This window comes from Haliotis rubra, unplaced genomic scaffold, assembly GCF_003918875.1.
Source record: "Haliotis rubra isolate DU_JTF1 unplaced genomic scaffold, ASM391887v1 Scf964, whole genome shotgun sequence".
Lineage (NCBI taxonomy): Eukaryota > Metazoa > Mollusca > Gastropoda > Lepetellida > Haliotidae > Haliotis > Haliotis rubra.
Window position 1 is genome coordinate 65,424 of NW_025767706.1, and position 19,130 is coordinate 84,553.

The 19,130-nt window shown below is 45.7% G+C and overlaps 1 protein-coding gene across 4 annotated transcripts; it reads right to left on the bottom strand.

The window, feature by feature from the left end:
• Positions 1 to 497: 497 nt before the first annotated feature.
• On the bottom strand, positions 498 to 16,879 carry LOC124265164. Of its 4 annotated transcripts, XM_046699950.1 has the most exons (3): positions 10,088 to 10,099; positions 9,974 to 10,036; positions 498 to 1,281 (listed from the first exon to the last, which is right to left on the bottom strand). In XM_046699950.1, exon 3 carries the CDS (start codon positions 1,265 to 1,267, stop codon positions 575 to 577), a length of 693 nt encoding a protein of 230 aa, XP_046555906.1. In that variant the 5' UTR covers positions 1,268 to 1,281; positions 9,974 to 10,036; positions 10,088 to 10,099; the 3' UTR covers positions 498 to 574. The 4 variants fall into 4 exon arrangements, with proteins under 4 accessions (XP_046555906.1, XP_046555909.1, XP_046555907.1 ...); XM_046699953.1 differs by lacking the exons at positions 9,974 to 10,036; positions 10,088 to 10,099 and adding an exon at positions 16,773 to 16,879; XM_046699951.1 differs by lacking the exons at positions 9,974 to 10,036; positions 10,088 to 10,099 and adding an exon at positions 16,777 to 16,877.
• Positions 16,880 to 19,130: the final 2,251 nt, after the last annotated feature.

Consider the following 19,130-nt stretch of genomic DNA (forward strand, 5'->3'; position numbering starts at 1 on the left):
AGATGACTGGGTTATCTGTGCCCCCGGGAGGGGTGATGTGCGTCTTCTCAAGGGACGCAACTCTACACTGTACTGATGATCTCAGCAACCAACCTTAACTGGTTGTATTACTTGTACAAACACCCGTATACCGCATTTGCTTCTACATGTATCCCTTGTCACTGGCTTCTACTTGTAATCCCTTGTCATCACATTGTTACTGTACATCCCTATTCACGTCCATCTTGTTTTAGTTAATTATTTACTGTATATATAGTCCCCTGTTTTCTAACTTACTTATACTTGCTTGACAACGATACAAGAATCTGTATCGAAACGTCGCATCTACCGAATAAAAAAGTTTATCCATACAGTTTGTCTGTATATTACTCCCCAACTTCTAAACAATGCCACTCAAAGAAGTTAGACAGGAACTAGGTTACTATACCTTAACAGAATCTGATAACTGCTGTTGCAGATACAATCGAAAAAGGAAACAAGAAGAAAGTGCATAATCTATGTTCAGAATATATTTATGGTAGACATGAAATGTTCAAAATGTTTCGTAAATGCCTTGTACAGACAACTATAGTGCCTATGGCGCCAGTTCCTGGTCTGATACAGGCACCACGGGTTTGAGGAGCTGCCTGCTGGACATTGGGTTACCGTAGTTGACGGCCCACGCGCGAGGACGTTGCTGGTTGTTGCGCTGTTTCATCTCTCTAACTAATTGCCGTAAACCTCGTTCACGATCCTGTATGCTGTTCCTGGGTGACACGTGAGTTGAAGGGGCCAGACAGCCTATGTCTCGACTGGAAACTACATTATCTTCCTCAAGCGCTACTCCACCAAGGAAGATGTACGCCTTAGACGTGCCGGGTTCCACGGACTGCCCGCTCGGTGCCCGGATGTTGAAGCCGATGCTGTGGTAAGTGGACAGGCGTTGACATGGAAAGTATCGACACTGGGAGGGCATCGCATGGAATCTACATTGCGAGCCACACCCAGGAGTGACCCGGAGGTCTGACACGATGTTTTGGCTAGGGGAATGGTTTAAAGAATGCACAGTCGCTGGGTGTTGTAAACTTGTTGAAGTAGTACCATTGCAGGACCGCAACTCCTGCTCCAGTGACTTGGTCTCGCGACACAAAAGCTTCTCCTGTTTCTTGTAGGATGACTCGAGGATGCCAATCTTGTCCTGTAGAAGACGACGGGCGGTCTTGTTCATGCGCCGGGCCTGCAGAGCCGCCTGGTGGTTCTTCCGCTGGAGGCGCTTCTGGATGTCCATTGTGGTGCAGTTATCTGCAAGGCAACACATTTATTACAGTCTCTCTTTTTGTCTGCAGTTCGTTATTAGAGTATCAAAGAAGAACATCTATTAAAGTGACGATAAAAGGCTGGAATCAAGACGTTATAAACAACATAACATTAAAAATATGCAAATTCCCCAGTGAATACAGTACCCTGTCAACGAACTCCCCAGTTAATAGGGGCGGTGGGGTAGCCTAGTGGTTAAAGCGTTCGCTCGTCACGCCGAAGGCCCGGGTTCGATTCCCCACATGGGTACAACTTGTGAAGCCCATTTCTGGTGTCCCCTGCCGTGATATTGCTGGAATATTGCTAAAAACGGCGTAAAACCATACTCAGCCAGTCAGCCCCAATTAATACAGTACCCTGTCAACAAACACATTAGTGAATACAGTACCCTGTCAACAAACCCCCCAGTGAATATTGTACCCTGTTGACAAACACCTTAGTAAATACAGTACCCTGTCAACAAACACCCCAGTGAACATAGTACCCTGTTGACAAACTCCCCAGTGAATACAGTACCCTGTTGACAAACGCCCCAGTGAATACAGTACCCTGTCAACAAACTCCCCAGTGAATACAGTACCCTGTTGACAAACGCCCCAGTGAATACATTACCCTGTTGACAACCGCCGCAGTGAATACAGTACTCTGTTGACAAACTCCCCAGTGAATACAGTACCCTGTTGACAAACGCCCCAGTGAATACATTACCCTGTTGACAACCGCCCCAGTGAATACAGCACCCTGTCAATACTAGTGAATACAGTACCCTGTTGACAACCGCCGCAGTGAATACAGTACTCTGTTGACAAATGCCCCAGTGAATACAGTACCCTGTCAACAAACTCCCCAGTGAATACAGTACCCTGTTGACAACCGCCGCAGTGAATACAGTACCCTGTTGACAAACGCCCCAGTGAATACATTACCCTGTTGACAAATGCCCCAGTGAATACAGTACCCTGTCAACAAACTCCCCAGTGAATACAGTACCCTGTCAACAAACTCCCCAGTGAATACAGTACCCTGTTGACAACCGCCGCAGTGAATACAGTACTCTGTTGACAAACTCCCCAGTGAATACAGTACCCTGTTGACAAACGCCCCAGTGAATACATTACCCTGTTGACAAATGCCCCAGTGAATACAGTACCCTGTCAACAAACTCCCCAGTGAATACAGTACCCTGTTGACAACCGCCGCAGTGAATACAGTACCCTGTTGACAAACGCCCCAGTGAATACATTACCCTGTTGACAAATGCCCCAGTGAATACAGTACCCTGTCAACAAACTCCCCAGTGAATACAGTACCCTGTCAACAAACTCCCCAGTGAATACATTACCCTGTTGACAACCGCCGCAGTGAATACAGTACTCTGTTGACAAACTCCCCAGTGAATACAGTACCCTGTTGACAAACGCCCCAGTGAATACATTACCCTGTTGACAAATGCCCCAGTGAATACAGTACCCTGTCAACAAACTCCCCAGTGAATACAGTACCCTGTTGACAACCGCCGCAGTGAATACAGTACCCTGTTGACAAACGCCCCAGTGAATACATTACCCTGTTGACAAACGCCACAGTGAATACAGTACCCTGTCAACAAACTCCCCAGTGAATACAGTACTCCCCAGTGGCAGAATACATGTTCAATGAAACCCCAGTAGACAGAAAACCCTGTCTATAAAGGCCCCAGTAGACGATCGAAGTACCATATCCATAAAAGCCCGAGTAGACAGAATACGCTGTCAATAAAAGTCCCAGTAGTCAATCAAGGTTCCTGTGGATACAAGCATTAGTAGACAGAATACCTTGAGGATATTTTTCCAGTCCGCTTGTGACCTGGTATGATGGGCTTTTGTTACAGTCCGCTTGTGACCTGGTATGATGGACTTTTGTCATAGTCTCAATGTGACCTGGTATGAAGGGTTTTTGTCATAGTCTCAATGTGACCTGGTATGAAGGACTTTTGTCATCGTCTCAATGTGATCTGGTATGATGGGCTTTTGTCATCGTCTCAATGTGACCTGGTATGAAGGACTTTTATCATCGTCTCAATGTGACCTGGTATGATGGACTTTTGTCATCGTCTCAATGTGACCTGGTATCAAGGACTTTTGTCATAGTCTCAATGTGACCTGGTATGATGGACTTTTGTCATAGTCTCAATGTGACCTGGTATCAACGACTTTGTCAGCGTCTCAATGTGACCTGGTATGATGGACTTTTGTCATAGTCTCAATGTGACCTGGTATCAAGGACTTTTGTCATCGTCTCAATGTGACCTGGTATGAAGGACTTTTGTCATCGTCTCAATGTGACCTGGTATGAAGGACTTTTGTCATAGTCTCAATGTGACCTGGTATGAAGGACTTTTGTCATAGTCTCAATGTGACCTGGTATGAAGGACTTTTGTCATCGTTTCAATGTGACTTGGTATCAAGGACTTTTGTCATAGTCTCAATGTGACCTGGTATGATGGACTTTTGTCATAGTCTCAATGTGACCTGGTATCAAGGACTTTTGTCATCGTCTCAATGTGACCTGGTATGAAAGGTTTTTTTCCAAGTTCCCCTGTGACATAGTGTGAGGGCTTTTGTCATAGTCTACTTGTGATCTCGTATGAAGGGTTTTTGTCATATAGTCCACTTGTGATCTGGTATGAAGGGCTTTTGTCATAGTCTACTTGTGATCTGGTATGAAGGGCTTTTGTCATATAGTCTACTTGTTATCTCGTATGAAGGGCTATTGTAATAGTCTACTTGTGATCTGGTATGAAGGGCTTTTGTCATAGTCTACTTGTGATCTGGTATGAAGGGCTTTTGTCATATAGTCTACTTGTGATCTCGTATGAAGGGCTATTGTAATAGTCTACTTGTGATCTGGTATGAAGGGCTTTTGTCATATAGTCTACTTGTTATCTCGTATGAAGGGCTATTGTAATAGTCTACTTGTGATCTGGTATGAAGGGCTTTTGTCGTAGTCTATTTGTGATCTGGTATGAAGGGCTTTTGTCATATAGTCTACTTGTGATCTCGTATGAAGGGCTATTGTAATAGTCTACTTGTGATCTGGTATGAAGGGCTTTTGTCATAGTCTACTTGTGATCTGGTATGAAGGGCTTTTGTCATATAGTCAACTTGTGATCTGGTATGAAGGGTTTTTGTCATAGTCAGAGTGTTCTGGTTGGTGCTGCAGTAGATAGCACTTTAAGATAGTGTAGCAGCCAGTACAGTAGACACAACGGTAGCCGGTACAGTAGACACAACGGTAGCCGGTACAGTAGCCGGTACAGTAGACACAACAGCATCCGGTACAGTAGACAGTACAGTAGACACAACAGTAGCCAGTACAGTAGACACAACAGTAGCCAGTGTCCGCCAGTACAGTCGACACATTAGTAGCCAGTACAGTAGACACAACAGTAGCCGGTACAGTAGCCGGTACAGTAGCCAGTACAGTAGACACAACAGTAGCCAGTATAGTATTCATAACAGTAGCCAGTACAGTATACATAACAGTAGACTATAGAGTAGATAGTAGCCAGTACAGTAGACACAACAGTAGCCAGTACAGTAGCCATAACAGTAGACTATAGAGTAGATAGTAGCCAGTACAGTAGACACAGCAGCAGCTACAACAGTAGCCAGTACAGTAGCCAGTACAGTGAACACAACAGTAGCCAGTACAGTAGACACAACAGTAGCCAGTACAGTAGACACAACAGTAGCCAGTACAGTAGACACAACAGTAGCCACAACAGTAGCCAGTACAGTAGACACAACAGTAGTCAGTACAGTATACTTAACAGTAGACTATAGAGTAGACAGTAGCCAGTACAGTAGACACAACGGTAGCCAGTATAGTAGACACAACAGTAGCCAGTACAGTAGACACAACAGTAGCCAGTACAGTTTACACAACAGTAGCCACAACAGTAGCCAGTACAGTAGACACAACAGTAGCCACAACAGTAGCCAGTACAGTATACATAACAGTAGACTACAGAGTAGATAGTAGCCAGTACAGTAGACACAACAGTAGCCAGTACAGTATACATAACAGTAGACTATAGAGTAGACAGTAGCCAGTACAGTAGACACAACAGTAGCCAGTATAGTAGCCACAACAGTAGCCAGTACAGTAGCCACAACAGTAGCCAGTACAATAGACACAACAGCAGCCAGTACAGTAGACACAACAGTAGCCACAACAGACACAACAGTACAGTAGACACAACAGTAGCCAGTACAGTAGACAATAACAGTAGCCAGTACAGTATACTTAACAGTAGCCAGTACAGTAGACACAACAGTAGCCAGTATAGTAGACACAACAGTAGCCACAACAGTAGCCGGTACAGTAGACACAACAGTAGCCAGTACAGTAGACAGCAGTAGCCACAACAGTAGCCAGTACAGTAGACACAACAGTAGCCACAACAGTAGCCAGTACAGTATACATAACAGTAGCCAGTAGAGTAGATAGTAGCCAGTACAGTAGACACAACAGTAGCCAGTACAGTATACATAACAATAGACTATAGAGTAGACAGTAGCCAGTACAGTAGACACAACAGTAGCCAGTATAGTAGCCACAACAGTAGCCAGTACAGTAGCCACAACAGTAGCCAGTACAATAGACACAGCAGCAGCCAGTACAGTAGACACAACAGTAGACACAACAGTAGCCAGTACAGTAGACACAACAGTAGCCAGTACAGTATACTTAACAGTAGCCAGTACAGTAGACACAACAGTAGCCAGTATAGTAGACACAACAGTAGCCACAACAGTAGCCGGTACAGTAGACACAACAGTAGCCAGTACAGTAGACACAACAGTAGCCACAACAGTAGCCAGTACAGTAGACACAACAGTAGCCACAACAGTAGCCAGTACAGTAGACACAACAGTAGCCAGTATAGTATACATAACAGTAGACTATAGAGTAGACAGTAGCCAGTACAGTAGACACAACAGTAGCCAGTACAGTATACACAACAGTAGACTATAGAGTAGACAGTAGCCAGTACAGTTGACACAGCAGTAGCCAGTATAGTAGACACAACAGTAGCCAGTAGAGTAGACACAACAGTAGCCACAACATTAGCCAGTACAGTAGACACAACAGTAGCCAGTACTGTAGACACAACAGTAACCAGTATAGTAAGCACAACAGTAGCCGGTACAGTAGACACAACAGTAGACCGTACAGTAGACACAACAGTAGGCCGTACAGTAGACACAACAGTAGCCAGTACAGTAGCCACAACAGTAGCCAGTACAGTAGCCACAACAGTAACCAGTACAGTAGACACAACAGTAGCCACAACAGTAGCCAGTACAGTAGACACAACAGTCGACACAACAGTAGACACAACAGTAGACCGTACAGTAGACACAACAGTAGACCGTACAGTAGACATTATATAGTAGACTGTACTGTAGACACAACAGTAGCCAGTACAATAGACACAGCAGCAGCCAGTACAGTCGACACAACAGTCGCCAGTACAGTAGACACAACAGTAGACCGTACAGTAGACACAACAGTAGACCGTACAGTAGACATTATATAGTAGACCGTACAGTAGACACAACAGTAGCCAGTACAATATACACAACAGTAGACTATAGAGTAGACAACAGTAGCCACAACAGTAGCCAGTACAGTAGCCACAACAGTAGCCAGTACAGTAAACACAACAGTAGCCAGTATAGTAAACACAACAGTAGCCGGTACAGTAGACACAACAGTAGCCAGTACAGTAGACACAACAGTAGCCGGTACAGTAGACACAACAGTGGCCGGTACAGTAGACACAACAGTAGCCAGTACAGTAGCCACAACAGTAGCCAGTATAGTAGACACAACAGTAGCCAGTACAATAGACACAGGAGCAGCCAGTACAGTCGACACAACAGTAGCCACAACTGTAGCCAGTACAGTAGACACAACAGTAGCCAGTATAGTAGCCACAACTGTAGCCAGTACAGTAGACACAGCAGCAGCTACAACAGTAGCCAGTACAGTAGACACAACAGTAGCCAGTACAGTAGACACAACAGTAGCCACTACAGTAGACACAACAGTAGCCACAACAGTAGCCAGTACAGTAGACACAACAGTAGTCAGTACAGTATACTTAACAGTAGACTATAGAGTAGACAGTAGCCAGTACAGTAGACACAACAGTAGCCACAACAGTAGCCAGTACAGTAGACACAACAGTAGTCAGTACAGTATACTTAACAGTAGACTATAGAGTAGACAGTAGCCAGTACAGTAGCCACAACGGTAGCCAGTATAGTAGACACAACAGTAGCCAGTACAGTAGACACAACAGTAGCCACAACAGTAGCCAGTACAGTAGACACAACAGTAGCCACAACAGTAGCCAGTACAGTATACATAACAGTAGCCAGTAGAGTAGATAGTAGCCAGTACAGTAGACACAACAGTAGCCAGTACAGTATACATAACAGTAGACTATAGAGTAGACAGTAGCCAGTACAGTAGACACAACAGTAGCCAGTATAGTAGCCACAACAGTAGCCAGTACAGTAGCCACAACAGTAGCCAGTAATATAGACACAGCAGCAGCCAGTACAGTAGACACAACAGTAGCCACAACAGTAGCCAGTACAGTAGACACAACAGTAGCCAGTACAGTATAGTTAACAGTAGCCAGTACAGTAGACACAACAGTAGCCAGTATAGTAGACACAACAGTAGCCACAACAGTAGCCGGTACAGTAGACACAACAGTAGCCAGTACAGTAGACACAACAGTAGCCACAACAGTAGCCAGTACAGTAGACACAACAGTAGCCACAACAGTAGCCAGTACAGTAGACACAACAGTAGCCAGTATAGTATACATAACAGTAGACTATAGAGTAGACAGTAGCCAGTACAGTAGACACAACAGTAGCCAGTACAGTATACATAACAGTAGACTATAGAGTAGACAGTAGCCAGTACAGTTGACACAGCAGTAGCCAGTATAGTAGACACAACAGTAGCCAGTAGAGTAGCCACAACAGTAGCCACGACAGCAACATTAGCCAGTACAGTAGACACAACAGTAGCCAGTACTGTAGACACAACAGTAACCAGTATAGTAAGCACAACAGTAGCCGGTACAGTAGACACAACAGTAGACCGTACAGTAGACACAACAGTAGACCGTACAGTAGACACAACAGTAGCCAGTACAGTAGCCACAACAGTAGCCAGTACAGTAGACACAACAGTCGACACAACAGTAGACACAACAGTAGACCGTACAGTAGACACAACAGTAGACCGTACAGTAGACATATATAGTAGACTGTACCGTAGACACAACAGTAGCCAGTACAGTCGACACAACAGTAGCCACAACAGTAGCCAGTACAGTAGTCACAACAGTAGCCAGTACTGTAGACACAACAGTAGACCGTACAGTAGACACAACAGTAGACCGTACAGTAGACATTATATAGTAGACTGTACTGTAGACACAACAGTAGCCAGTACAATAGACACAGCAGCAGCCAGTACAGTCGACACAACAGTCGCCAGTACAGTAGACACAACAGTAGACCGTACAGTAGACACAACAGTAGACCGTACAGTAGACATTATATAGTAGACCGTACAGTAGACACAACAGTAGCCAGTACAATATACACAACAGTAGACTATAGAGTAGACAACAGTAGCCACAACAGTAGCCAGTACAGTAGCCACAACAGTAGCCAGTATAGTAAACACAACAGTAGCCAGTACAGTAAACACAACAGTAGCCAGTACAGTAGACACAACAGTAGCCGGTACAGTAGACACAACAGTGGCCGGTACAGTAGACACAACAGTAGCCAGTACAGTAGACACAACAGTAGACCGTACGGTAGACATTATATAGTAGACCGTACAGTAGACACAACAGTAGCCAGTTCAGTAGGTAAGTCCTGTCATTGAATTTGATCGGTTGTTGTGATTCCAGTTAAATCCGTTAGTTTAACGCAGAGTTTATAGGGATTAGCTGGGATATATGTTGCCATGTTGCTAAGGAATTCAGTGTAATTTGTCAACATGATCTATCGCATATTGTATTATATGGCTTCTTAGAATGGGCGCGCGTTGTCCAGATCATGTGTGTGGTGCTTGTGGGTGTAGACGGAGATAGCATCTAACGCCGTCCCGGGCGGGTACACACACACCAGAGGGGTATCGCATTACACACAGACAAACGCTTGGACGATTGCCACCACACGCCACGGAAACACATACTGTTTGGGATAACATACTGTTTGGGATAACATACATCAGAAATACCATGCATTTAGGGCTGCGGTGTACCATAGCCTGACAGAATACATGTAGTTTCGTCTTTTGAGGTTTTTGAAGTTCTAAGATTTACAGTTATTTGATGTTAACCAACTAAAAGCGGGACACTTTGGCTGGGTAGCTAGGGATTCATGATCAAACTCTCCGCAAAAAAACCTCTTGATTTTAAATACGACATACGGAGATGGCCTAGCCTGGTTTGAACAAGAAACTAGCGTCTGGTGGCAATGAGTGCACCTTATGAGCTGATTTCTGAAATGTACCCCTGTTTCTATAAACACTGAACACGGAGTGTAGTGACAGTGGAAATCCGTGTGATTGAGAAACACCATCCTACCTCTACCTGAGATCAGGTGATGATACTGTCACAGATCCTCAGTATGAGCCGAGGTGTCAGCTCCTCCACAGCCCTTCCACTCAGACTACACACAGCTGCTACTCATGTAACAACAGACAGCTCCACTTCGCTAGCTGGCGGTTACACCGGTGTTGCGTGCTGACTCGTGTCCTGGGTAATGACGGAGTCTACACTCACGGTATTGATGATTAGGACTCCTACATGGTCCCGGAGAGGCAAACTACAGCCCACAGGGTGAATAGAGTTGACCAAACTATAGTATATGACGTCAAACTATACTGTGTGACGTCAAACTACATTGTATGACGGTGTGACGGAGAAAGATGACTGGTATGTCACGAGGACAGATGACACTGTATAGTGGTGTCTTGGAGATAGATGACTGTGTCACGGAGATAGATGACTGTATGACTGTATGACGGTGTCACGGAGATAGATGGCTGTATGACGGTGTCAGTGAGATAGATGACTGTATGACGGTGTCACGGAGATAGATGACTGTATGACGGTGTCACGGAGATAGATGACTGTATGACGGTGTCACGGAGATAGATGACTGTTGTGGCACGGAGATAGATGACTGTATGACGGATGTCACGTATGACGGTGTCACGAAGATAGATGACTGTTGTGGCACGGAGATAGATGACTGTATGACGGTGTCACGAAGATAGATGACTGTTGTGGCACGGAGATAGATGACTGTATGACGGTGTCACGGAGATAGATGACTGTTGTGGCACGGAGATAGATGACTGTATGACGGTGTCACGGAGATAGATGACTGTTGTGGCACGGAGATAGATGACTGTATGACGGTGTCACGAAGATAGATGACTGTTGTGGCATGGAGATAGATGACTGTATGACGGTGTCACGGAGATAGATGACTGTTGTGGCACGGAGATAGATGACTGTTGTGGCATGGAGATAGATGACTGTATGACGGTGTCACGGAGATAGATGACTGGTGTGGCATGGAGATAGATGACACTATATAATGGCTTCACGGATCCTGATGACACTGTGTGACAGCGCCTGTTGTCCAGGTGACAGATGGACACACAGGTCTGTCGCCTAAATCTGCAACAGGGTATAACATAAATGTATTGGGAAGTCTTTCCCAGTGTGTTTCTGTGACTGAGTGTGCAGTGAAGCTATGCGTTTCACCGCAATTACAGTGTTCTGGCAGGAGTAAATATGTGAATAGACTCCACGGACATACACCACCACCCTCGCTCAATGGATCCCAGCCATTATACCGAGTCATTGTCCGCGTGTACATGGGGATATTAACTGTCGCACCTGCCAAATTTGTCTTTAGAAACATATGCTTGTCGTAAGAGGCGACCATTTGAATCGGATTGACTGATTCTTTGAATTGGTCGATGCATGTCATCGTATCCAAATTACTTCAAACAAAAAACAACAAACCAAACAGATACACTAAACGCCAAAAGAAACGTTACCCTCCTTCCTTAATGATGGAGGTACCTATCTTCAACTGGCGTTGTGATGCGTGGACGTCCACTTCTTGGTCTGTCTTCGGTGACCCCAGTCTGTCTGAAGCCCTGAATAAGTCTTATAACCGTGATACAGTGGCATCCGTGGGCGTTGGCAACAGCATTGTATGTAGATCCCATCTGCACCAACCAATGGCTCTTTCTCTCTCTTTACTTGTTAATCGTGGCATATTTCTCGTACTTGTGTATCATATCATCTTTTCTAGGCTCTTTTCAAATCCTATAGAATCATTCTACATATGAAATGGATGCAAATACTGCTTGAATATTGCTGTGTGTAAACAGAAAATAAAAAAATGTTACTTTGCAAGCAAAAATGTTAACAAAGATCATTGTAGAAGTTCCTAAACATGTTTTCACAATATCAAAGACACGTTTTACACTAATGCAAATCAGCAGAAAAAAATGTTTTAAAAGACTGAAATCATAGGAATGATTATTTGACAATTTTACACACTCTACACAGTTGTTTCTTGTTTTAATAGTTGGAAAATGGTGACTTTAAATGGTTTATCGTCGTCCCAAAGCAGAATTTATTTCAACCTTTCTTTTGGACATCTAAATCACTGTTATTTGTGTATTTCGACATGGACAAAAATAGGACAATTAAACTCTTCTGAAAAAGATGCATTTCACCTAAATATAATTGCATTTGGGAATTTCTTTCAGTGATTTGAATAAAGCTGTGTTGTTAAGCTTTCTTGTAAACTAATACCTTGTAACATATTTTGTATAGTTTTTAAGTAATTCGTAAAGGTAGGAGGATAACGTTTCTTTTGGCGTGTAGTGTAAGCTACCCAGGTTTACTTGGGCATATAAACTACCCGGGTTTACTTGGGCATATAGATTTCCCGGGTTTACTGCACATGTGTGGACACAAGGGGGCGTTCAGGTCAGTACCTAGTGACACTACCCCTTACCGCCGTCACTGCTCGACACCGCCTTGGAAGGGATTGCACAAGTCGTCGGATTTTTGCTTGGGGAATTCTTCGCCATTCCTCCTACAACCAGTTCTGCAAGAGTCTGGGGACGATGGTGACGTTTACGGCCGCGTCGATCAAGATCGTCCCATAGATGCTCGATCGGGTTCAGATCAACGCCAAGGGAGGACATTGACGTTTGCATATGTGGGAATAAGACCTGTTACACGAGCTGTGTGGGGTCAAGCGTTGTCGTGTGGAAACAGCTCCCTCTGGCGGTTAAGGTGTTGGATAAGGTGAGGTTGCAGGATTTGGTCGATGTAGCGGTTTACTGTAAGATTGCCTTGAACCACCACTAGCTCTGATCTACCAGCGTAGGACATGGCTCCCCACACCATGACGCCTCCTCAACCAAGTCTGTCCACCTGTCGAACGCAGTTCGGCGCAAAACGTTCGTGTCGACATTGATAGACACGTTGTCTCCCATCCCGTCGTTGCAGGAGGAAACACGATTCATCGCTGAACCAAACGCGTCGGCAGTTCCCCATGTTCCACACCTTTGCCCTGTTGCACCATTGGACACGTCGTTGTCGGTGTAGTGTCTAGAGATTTCCAACTTTTGGTCGATCTGCTCGAATTCCCACTTATCTCAGACGATTTCTGATGGTTTGGTCGAAAATTCTTCGAAGACCAGGCACCTGTCCTGCAGTGTCCGTTGCTGTAGCAAATCGATGACGTAGGTGAAACACCCGGATGAGTCGGTCCTGAACAGGAGTGGTCACTCTTGGTCTTCCACTTCTGGGAGGATCTTGGTCAAATAGAAGCGCGTATATCGATGTCATAATCAAGATATGGTGCTGTGGTGGACGTTGAAGTGTCTTGCAACGGCAGACTGGGACTCCCCTGCTTCCAAACGTCCAGTGGCGATATTTAGGACAGCAGCATTCAATCTTGGCATTTCTATCTCCGTTTACGTCGTAATTTTCGTAGTGAAATGATGAATTTGGTTTGGCCTTTTATAGTCGATGTGTCTACTCATGCGGCCGACACATTGTACGTGCATCACGTGGAAAACTCTTTCTGCATGCATTTTCATGTATCGTTTTCAATTTTTATGACAAACGTTTACAAACACAGTTTGGGACGCGCAATGCACAACAAGCACCACATGATTAACGGCATCCAAACATAGTAATTGTCTTCATGACGATTGCTGTCAAAATATATCAAAATGTACTACTGAAAACGCCGGTGCGTTTCTTTCTTTGATGAGTGTATATTTGCGTGTAGTAAATTCTCGGATATATAGAGGAAGATTAACTTGTAAGTCACAATCAAAACACTTTTCGAAACATTTACGTTATCTTTTGCGAATTAAAAAAAGCGTGTAAAAAATAAAGAGATATGTGTACTTCTTTTGTACATAGGTTTAGGCCTCAAAGTAACCCTAACCGGAACCCTGACCGCATGACAGTTTTAATAAATCTCTGGCATGTTTGACGTTTTAGTTTGTGCATGCTATGAATTGTCACCATGTATATATGCACAGTGTTTGTATGCAAAAGTTTGACACATTTAATTCAGATATTGGGTGACTGGTTTGAGCAATTATCTGAGCCCCACTTTTGTGTTCGCCCCTTTCTGCCATTTGCCACAGTGCCCCCGAGAAGCTATGTACAGCTGGGACGAGAAGTGAAGTAGAGCTGGGACGAGAAGTGAAGTACCAGTGCCACCTATAAGTCACAGTGTCAGGTTGAGTACAAGACGTATACATGTAATACAGCATTTTGTGGGTAACACGTTCAGTGGAAGTTACGTGGATATCAAATGGAAACACCGCGTTCATACCGCCATCATCAGCAGGATGAGCCACTACTACATCAGTGGAAATTAGCCTTAGAGTCCCGGGACACACCTAGTCTCACACCTGTCTACATCAGTGGATGCTAGCCTTAGAGTCCCGGGACACACCTGGTCTGATCATTGTCTCACACCTGTCTGCATCAGTGGATGTTAGCCTTAGAGTCCCGGGACACACCTGGTCTGATCATTGTCTCACACCTGTCTGCATCAATGGATGTTAGCCTTAGAGTCCCGGGACACACCTAGTCTCACACCTGTCTACATCAGTGGATGTTAGCCTTAGAGTCCCGGGACACACCTGGTCTGATCATTGTCTCACACCTGTCTGCATCAGTGGATGTTAGCCTTAGAGCCCCGGGACACACCTGGTCTGATCATTGTCTCACACCTGTCTGCATCAGTGGATGTTAGCCTTAGAGTCCCGGGAAACACCTTGTCTCACACCCGTCTGCATCAGTGGATGTTAGCCTTAGAGTCCCGGGACACACCTGGTCTGATCATTGTCTCACACCTGTCTGCATCAGTGGATGTTAGCCTTAGAGTCCCGGGACACACCTAGTCTCACACCTGTCTGCATCAGTGGAAATTAGCCTTAGAGTCCCGGGACACACCTAGTCTCACACCTGTCTACATCAGTGGATGTTAGCCTTAGAGTCCGGGACACACCTGGGGACACACCTGGTCTGATCATTGTCTCACACCTGTCTGCATCAGTGGATGTTAGCCTTAGAGTCCCGGGACACACCTGGTCTGATCATTGTCTCACACCTGTCTGCATCAGTGGATGTTAGCCTTAGAGTCCCGGGACACACCTAGTCTCACACCTGTCTGCATCAGTGGATGTTAGCCTTAGAGTCCCGGGACACACCTGGTCTGATCATTGTCTCACACCTGTCTGCATCAGTGGATGTTAGCCTTAGAGTCCCGGGACACACCTAGTCTCACACCTGTCTGCATCAGTGGATGTTAGCCTTAGAGTCCCGGGACACACCCTCATAGTCTCACACCTGTCTACATCAGTGGATGTTAGCCTTAGAGTCCCGGGACACACCTGGTCTGATCATTGTCTCACACCTGTCTGCATCAGTGGATGTTAGCCTTAGAGTCCCGGGACACACCTGGTCTGATCCCTGTCTCACACCTGTCTGTATCAGAGGATGTTAGCCTTAGAGCCCCGGGACACACCTGGTCTCACACCTGTCTGCATCAGTGGATGTTAGCCTTAGAGTCCCGGGACACACCTGGTCTGATCATTGTCTCACACCTGTCTGCATCAGGGGATGTTAGCCTTAGAGTCCCGGGAAACACCTAGTCTCACACCTGTATGCATCAGTGGATGTTAGCCTTAGAGCCCCGGGACACACCTGGTCTGATCATTGTCTCACACCTGTCTGCATCAGTGGATGTTAGCCTTAGAGTCCCAGGACACACCTGGTCTGATCATTGTCTCACACCTGTCTGCATCAGTGGATGTTAGCCTTAGAGCCCCGGGACACACCTGGTCTGATCATTGTCTCACACCTGTCTGCATCAATGGATGTTAGCCTTAGAGCCCCGGGACACACCTGGTCTGATCATTGTCTCACACCTGTCTGCATCAGTGGATGTTAGCCTTAGAATCCCAGGACACACCTGGTCTGATCATTGTCTCTTGATCCGGATTTGGACTGACACAAGCGGCCACCCCGCGTGGCAAGGTGATTACAGCCAGTGCTGATATTACCTGGGTTGTTATTGTCGCTGCTCGCGTTACACCGTTCTACACGGCTGTCCCACCCTGATAGCCCTAACTACCCGGCGTTAATACCCTGTGATATCGACCCGGATCGTCACCACAATACAGTTATAGACGGTGGGCTGACTTACGAGGGATCATCAACTGACTTACATAGGCACTCGCAAACATATCAGAAGAAATGTTGCGAAACGGTACAGAACACGTTTGTCTTAAATACAAAATTTCGAGTGATGTTGATGTGAGGGCGGGTTTATGAAATATTTACATTATGGCTGTTGTTCACCCTTTAACCCCAAGCTGGAATTGTCAGTACTGAAGTACATATTGAGGAGCGAATCTTATGAATCATACACTTGAAGTAGAAACCTGATTGCATATATCTTTATGTTGTTAGGTCGGGCATGCTCAGAAGTTGTTTGGTGATGGCTTAACTATGAAATATATAACACTGCTTCAAAATGCCCAATGTTTTATGCTTAAAGCTCTGTTCATGAACTCGCAATCTCCCAACGCCCTTGCGTTCCAGACTGGCACCATGTCCTCTGTAGTTGGATGCCAATATCAAATACTATCAGGCGTTGAAATTATTCGCTTTGGCTCTATTACCGAGACAGGTCTGAGGTCCGACAGAAGGGTTGGATCCAACAGCCGGAGAGATCACTTGTAACTATATTACATTATTGAGATTCAAATACGGAACCTTCAAGCTTAGTCTTCCTTAATACGATACGTACTTACATATTCCTCACGTCTAGTCTGCTCTAATGTTAGTCTCTCGTGTTTGATGTTGTCGGTACTGACTGTGACGTCAAAAAGATTGTGACGTCACATTAATCATGTCCCGTTTCTCACATCGACTCATTATACAGAGGATATTATATGAGTGCTCATGTCATGGTATGTTTACGACACGAGCGCCTAAATGTTGGCATTCCTCGAGCGAGATATAATTTTCTGTTTATTACCGAAGTCCTCAAATTGAGGAAAATAAACCCAAATCTACTTTCAAACATAGGCTGGCTACCCGCCGTCGCAGCATTTAGAAAGCCACGTCACAGAAGAAACGTGACGTCATAGAATTGTTTATGACGTCACGTCACCATGACAAAGTGATATTTTGCCCTAGGAAAAATATGAACCCCGATATTTGCGCCCTCGTAGGTAATAAATTGCCGTACGCATGCCTTGGCCATAACGGGCAACCTTTGGAGCAATCTCTACTCTGGCCTGTGGATGGTCATCAGATGTCCTCATGGGCAGCAACTTATGCATGACCCTATAGAGAGATGGATAGAGTGGTCAGTGCCTTAGTGGATTGTGTGTCATTCTGAAACCCTGACACCCTGCCATCCTGACGCCCTGCCATCCTGACGCCTTGACACCCTGACACCACGACAACCTGACGCCCTGCCATCCTGACGCCTTGACACCCTGACATCCTGACGCCCTGACACCGCGACACCCTGCCATCCTGACGCCCTGACACCTGAAGGCTGACACCCTTCCCCTGCCATCCTGACGCCTGACATCTTGACATCCTGCCTCACTGACATCCTGAAGGCCTGACACCCTTCCATCCTGCCATCCTGACGACCTGACACCCTGCCATCCTGACACCCTGACACCCCCATGCCCTGCCATCTGACGCCCTGACATACTGCCATCATGACGCCCCGACATACTGACACCCTTCCATCCTGACACCCTGCCATTCTGAAATCCTGCCATCCTAACACCCTGCCATTCTGAAATCCTGCCAGCCTGCCACCGTGCCACCCTGCCATCCTAACACCCTGCCATTCTGAAATCCTGTCACCCTTCCATCCTGCCACCGTGCCATCCTTCAATCCTGACATCCTGCCACCCTGACATCCTACCAGCCTGACATCCTGCCACCCTGACATCCTGCCACCCTGACATCCTACCAGCCTGACATCGTACCATCCTCACGCCCTGCCATCCTGCCATCCTGCCACCCTGCCTCCCTGACATATTATCATTCACAGCCAGACACCCTGACGTATATCTACACACGCTGAGGCCCACAGGGACTTTGCCCACAAGGAACTTTGCCCACAGGAACTTTCTCCACAGGAACTTTGCCCACAACAATTTTTACAGGGGAGGAACTTTGCCCACAATATATAGTTTAATACTCACCCACCTTAATACCCTGCTCAGGATGTGTTGTCTATAAAAAAGATCAAACGTTAATTGCACTTCACCAAGACTCCCTGTCGCCGTATGTGACCTCCCTGTCGCCGCATGTGACCTCCCTGTCGCCGCATGTGACCTCCCTGTCGCCGTATGTGACCTCCCTGTCGCCGCATGTGACCTCCCTGTCGCCGTATGTGACTCCCTGTCGCCGTATGTGACCTCGCAGTTGTTGTGTAAAAAGATGTAAGGGCACATTACTAATGAACTAATTAAACAGGTGTCCATAAAGACAAATATATGCGCATGCTTCCGTAGTGTTTTCAAGCAAAAATACAAATATGGTTGAGTGTCTTTTTGGTAAGAGGAAAAAACTTTTCGGTTACCGAGTGCTTTGTTGTCAAAAATAGGTCACAGGAGAATCGTGTAGACACAAACAGTAGTAGAACAGACAGGACACACAAGGAAGAAGAGATTGAACACAGACAGTAAAACATATTGGACACAGACAGAAGAACAGTGTGGACACAGATAGTAGAACTGTATGAACACAGAAGGTTGAACAGATTAGACACAGACAGTAAAACATGTTAGACTCAGAAAGTAGAACAGTGTGAACATATAAAGTAGAACAGTGTGGCCACAGCAAGCAGAACAGTGTGGCCACAGAAAGTAGAACAGTGTGGACACAGATAGTAGCACAGTGTGGACACAGATAGTAGAACAGTGTGGACACAGATAGTAGAACAGTGTGGACACAGATAGTAGAACAGTGTGGACACAGATAGTAGAACAGTGTGGACACAGATAGTAGAACAGTGTGGACACAGATAGTAGAACAGTGTGGACACAGATAGTAGAACAGTGTGGACACAGATAGTAGAACAGTGTGGATACAGATAGTAGATAGTAGAACAGTGTGGACACAGATAGTAGAA